The sequence below is a fragment of the Phycodurus eques genome, chromosome 7 (genome assembly GCF_024500275.1).
Source record: "Phycodurus eques isolate BA_2022a chromosome 7, UOR_Pequ_1.1, whole genome shotgun sequence".
In the NCBI taxonomy this organism is placed as follows: domain Eukaryota; kingdom Metazoa; phylum Chordata; class Actinopteri; order Syngnathiformes; family Syngnathidae; genus Phycodurus; species Phycodurus eques.
The window spans coordinates 27236425-27241388 of record NC_084531.1 but is presented as its reverse complement, the minus strand read 5'-3'; the positions used below and the strand labels follow the sequence as shown (position 1 = coordinate 27241388).

General features: G+C 42.5%; 1 protein-coding gene across 1 annotated transcript; it reads left to right on the top strand.

Annotated features, from left to right (window-relative positions):
* Nucleotides 1–182: 182 nt before the first annotated feature.
* On the top strand, nucleotides 183–2494 carry LOC133405227 (protein FAM181B). Its single transcript, XM_061682023.1, has one exon. It carries the CDS (start codon nucleotides 245–247, stop codon nucleotides 1112–1114), a length of 870 nt encoding a protein of 289 aa, XP_061538007.1. The 5' UTR covers nucleotides 183–244; the 3' UTR covers nucleotides 1115–2494.
* Nucleotides 2495–4964: the final 2470 nt, after the last annotated feature.

The following is a 4964-nucleotide window of genomic DNA, read 5'->3' as shown; positions in this document are numbered from 1 at the left end:
CGTGGAATCTCAAACAAAATCCCTCTGGGGATGCAGGTGGCCCGGGGACAAGCAAAGAGTTAAATCCTGCACTCTTTGAAGGGGGAAACCCCCCCTCTTTCCTTCTGACATCACGGGGTCCGGCCCCCTGAAAGATTCCCTCACTCCGCTAGCGAGCTCCTCACTTGTGCGCCGGAATGTGGAGCAGCATCAGGACGGCGGAGCATATGATGTGAGAATCTTGTCTGGATCGTGGCGGTTGAGAATGGCCGCCATTATGAATCCCCAGTTTATGAATTTCTGCTTCCCGGGCTCGGCGATGGACGGGGGTCTCCTGAGCGAACCGGAGAAAGAGGAGGACTACAAGGAGACCACCAGGGAGCTGCTGAGCTTTATGGACTCGGCCTCCAGCAACATCAAGCTGGCCCTGGATAAACCGGTCAAGTCTAAGAGGAAAGTCAACCACCGCAAGTATCTGCAGAAGCAGATCAAGAGGTGCACCGGGATCGTCAACGTCAGCGACGCGGCGGGGAAGGGGCCGGGTTCCTCCCCCTCGGCGGGTAAGACCGTCCCCAAGCGTGACGGCGTCCAGGCCAGCCTGCAGAACCGCAGCCTGGCCGCTCTATTCAGCCCCACCAAGGAAGTCCGCGGTGAGAAAGCCAGGAAACCGCCCCTGCGCCACCGCAACCTGCCACCCTCTTTCTTCACCGAGCCGGCCAACTGCTCCAATGTCAACCATGCGGCGGGAATGTCCTTGCGGGACCTGGAGCGAGCCAACCCAGAGGCGGCGGACTTCTTCGACTTGCTGGGACCCGACTACGTCAGCGTGGTGGCCGAGCAGGAACTCTACCAAAATGCGTCCGGCCCAGACGTCGCCGCCGCCGCCACCTCCTACGATACTCACCACTTCGTCGGGGGTCTCCTGTACCCGGAGTCGTGGACTAACTCTTCTAAGCTCCCGACTCCTGCCCAGCCGCCGCTCTACTGCCACCCGGAGGCCACGGACCCCGTGGGTGCTGAGGATAATACGCTGTGCTCGTTAGCCTTCTCCAACTTTTTCACTGACTGCTCGGTACCTCAGGTCAACTACGACTTAAGTGGAGACTTCAATAGGACTCATTACTCATCTCTATGAGAAAAGACAGCATTGTTTTACACGGGGTCCTCGTTTTTTTACGGCGCTCCGGCAACACAAGATAATTTTGTCGGAACATGCTGTAGTCCGTTGCTAACCTTTGCTAACGCAGTAGTAAAGTCAAGTTATGATTCCAGTCATTACCTGTACGAACAACTTTAAGCCATGAATACCTTTTAAAAATCCGATGAAAAAACAAGTACGGCGGTAGCCGAGCGTGCCTTCTCGTGTTCCGTCCTCGAAATGTTGTTTGCTGAGGACCCGCCGTTTCTGTGGCGGCGAGTTAATCCAAATTTTTGTCCGAACATGTCGTAGTCTATCACTAACCTACGCTACAGTCGTAAAGTTATTACAGTACATATTTGTAAAAGAACAACAAGAAACACTTCTAGTCCATCAATATAAAACAATACAATGAAAAACGTTAATCACCATGTATTCTTACACCGCTCGTTGCGTGCCATTCATAAGCTCGAAATGTCATGTGGGCACTGTCGTAAAGCGAGGACCCGCTGTAGTCATAATAACACGAAGACAAGCGACACGGTTCCAAATGAGGAATATAGGATTTCCTGTATGTTAAACATTTGAGCTTAAGTTTTTCTGGGGAGGTTTTTGCTTTTGTTGTTTCTCCTGTCAATTTAGATCACTGATATAAAAGAAGCTGTGGTTTCTCATGGTGTGGCCTACCATCATCCCCTGATCTCAACCCTATAGAGAACCTTCAGAGCTTTCTTAACAGGAAGATCTATAAAGATTGCCAGCGGTTTACAGGGGGTCCTTGATTTACGACGCCTTTCCGTTAAATAATGTCTTCAAAATCATGTTGATGCTACATTCACTTGTATAGTAGTTGTCATGGTGGATCATGTACTTGGACCAGCCAGGACACCCCTTATGATGTTAGCATTAGCATTAGCATGAGCAAACTTTGCTGATGTAATCTGACGACATCGACATTTATCACGCAAGATCATAACATCTGCCAAACAAATGATTTTCATTTCAATTTGCTGCATTCTGTTAGCGGTTAGCACGTACTTTGAGTTGCTTGACTTTCTTGAGTTTCTAATCTTTGTCAGCTAACAAAGTCATCCATTTTGTTTTTACCCGTGTCTTAAAACCGTTAGAGATGCCCTGGCGCCGGCAAAACTCCAGCCCCAGATTATTCCTGACTGTGTTTTTAAATGGCTACATGCTGAACCGTATTCTGGTTATATTTGCTCGTTTACCCTGGACATTTCTCACAGTGTGAATTGAATTGAAGAGTTTCCTAATTAAGATATGTAAATCGCACACAATCAGATCACAATATCATAAACGTGTTTGTCATTTTCACGACGCTGTGATGCGGAACAATTTTTGTTTGAAGGGGTGACGTTAAATTTTTCACAATCAGAATTGTGTTCAAATAATTTTTTTTTTTTTTTAAATCTATCTTGGATGCTGTACAAGATGAAATAAAGCTGGCCTTTATTGCTGTAAAAAAAAAAAAAAAAAAAGTACATGACTGTTTCACTCGGCTGAGAAAACTGACAAACTACTAGAAGCAATGTTTATAATTCATGAGCCCAAATTTACGCAGTTTAACATTTTGTTTGTTCTTTTATTTGGTGGATTCATAATCCACAACTAGCTGTAAATGAAAAAAAAAAAAAGCAATAAAGTAAATCAATAGCAAGGTCCTGTTTAACATTTGGGTGTCGAGTACATTAAACGGCACCGATCTTAATGTTAAATAGTTTTCTAACTATTAAATGCACGTAACATGATAACTTCTCCCAATAAAATCAATTTTCCCCAGTTTCATACATGAACAAAAGAAAAACTGTGGCAGTTGATGGCGCACATTGCACCCCCCACCCCGAATTTATGACGCCCCCTGCTCTCTTCTTTGTGGAACTACAGCACAAGGCCAAAAGATGATGATTAGAATCTTACTTATTTTTTTTTTTGTAGCTTTAAAACATAGTAAAAGAGCATTAAACACGTTAAAAATATAGTGATGGTGATTATTCATAAGATGGAAATTAAAATGACAATTATAAAAGCATTATATGTATTTTTTTTACTAGTGTAAAGCATATTTAAAACATTTATTCAATCATTTAATTTGTTTCGTAAATACTATTGCTCATCATATTTAAGTGATACAATCTTAGATTAAATGTTATGAAAGGCCCCAGACACGTAACCAACATATCATAATACAGTATAGGTCAGATTAATAATAAACATGAATTAAAAAGTACATTTGGTAGAGGCATCGAATATTTTCATGAATTTATTATGGGGCCTTGGAGAATGTTGAAAAGGCTGAAACGGCCCCTTATAGGATAACTTTATTATTTATATAATTGTTTTCTAGTAGTTTAATACTTTGTTTAAAAATATTTTTTTTAGAATATATGTTTCATTTCATTATTATTATTAATAATAATCATAAAAAACACAACGCCATAAGGCCTTGATAAACGTTTATGAAAAGCAACAAAAACATTTAACCCACAAATGCTAATAACAATAATAATAATAATAATAATTGATCTAATGTATACATCGAATATTTTTATGACTATACTGTGGGTTCTTGGGAAAAAGTAATCAAATAAGAATCTATTTGAAAATAAAAATAAATATGATGGATGCATCATGCATTTTCATGAATTTACTATAGGCCCTTGGAGAACTTTAAAAAAGTAGAAAAGGCCACTGATGGGGTATATTTCTTATTTATGTTTGTTTTAATTATGTATTACTTTTTAGTTCATGATCACTGTTATAAAAAGGACTTTAGAAAATCAACCCACAAATGCTTGTAATAAATAATAGTAAGAAACTAAAAAAAAAAATAGCAATGCAGCCCTATGGGGGGCACAAGCCAGTGCAAACTGTAGGCCGGTCCCAAGCCCGGATAAATGCAGACGGTTGCGTCAGGAAGGGCATCCGGCTTAAAATTTTGCCAAACAAATATGAGCGTTCGTCCAAAGAATTCCATACCGGATCGGTCGTTAACAACGTCCGCCGCCGTCAACCTGCAGGGCGCCGTTGGAAATTCAGCTACTGTGGGTCGAAGTCGAAGAAGACGAAGAGGTGGAAAGCGGGTTCTTCGGCAAAAAGAGAAGAGGAAAGCACAGAGCGTAGAACTGAATGTGGGGACTTTGAATGTTGGGACTATGACAGGAACATCTCGGGAGTTGGTTGACATGATGATTAGGAGAAAGGTTGATAGATTGTGTGTCCAGGAGACCAGGTGGAAAGGCAGTAAGGCGAGAAGTTTAGGGGCAGGGTTTACATTATTTTACCATGGTGTAGATGGGAAGAGAAATGGGGGAGGGATTATTTTCAAGGAAGAGTTGGCTAAAAATGTCTTGGAGGTGAAAAGAGTATCAGATCGAGTGATGAGGCTGAAACTTGAGATTGAGGGTGTTATGTATAATGTGATTAGTGGCTATGCCCCACAGGTAGGATGTGACCTAGAGGTGAAAGAGAAATTCTGGAAGGAGCTAGACGAAGTAGTTCTGAGCATCCCAGACAGAGAGAGAGTCGTGATTGGTGCAGATTGTAATGGACATGTTGGTGAAGGAAATAGGGGTGATGAAGAAGTGATGGGTAAGTACGGCTTCCAGGAAAGGAACTTGGAGGGACAGATGGTGGTAGACTTTGCAAAAAGGATGAAAAAGCCTGTAGTGAACACTTATATCCGTTAGAGGCAGGAACATAGGGTGGCCCACAAGAGCGGCGGTAGAAGCACACAGGTGGATTACATTTTGTGCAGACGATGTAATTTGAAGGAGGTTACCGACTGTAAGGTTGTGCTAGGGGAGAGTGTGGCTAGACAGCATAGGAT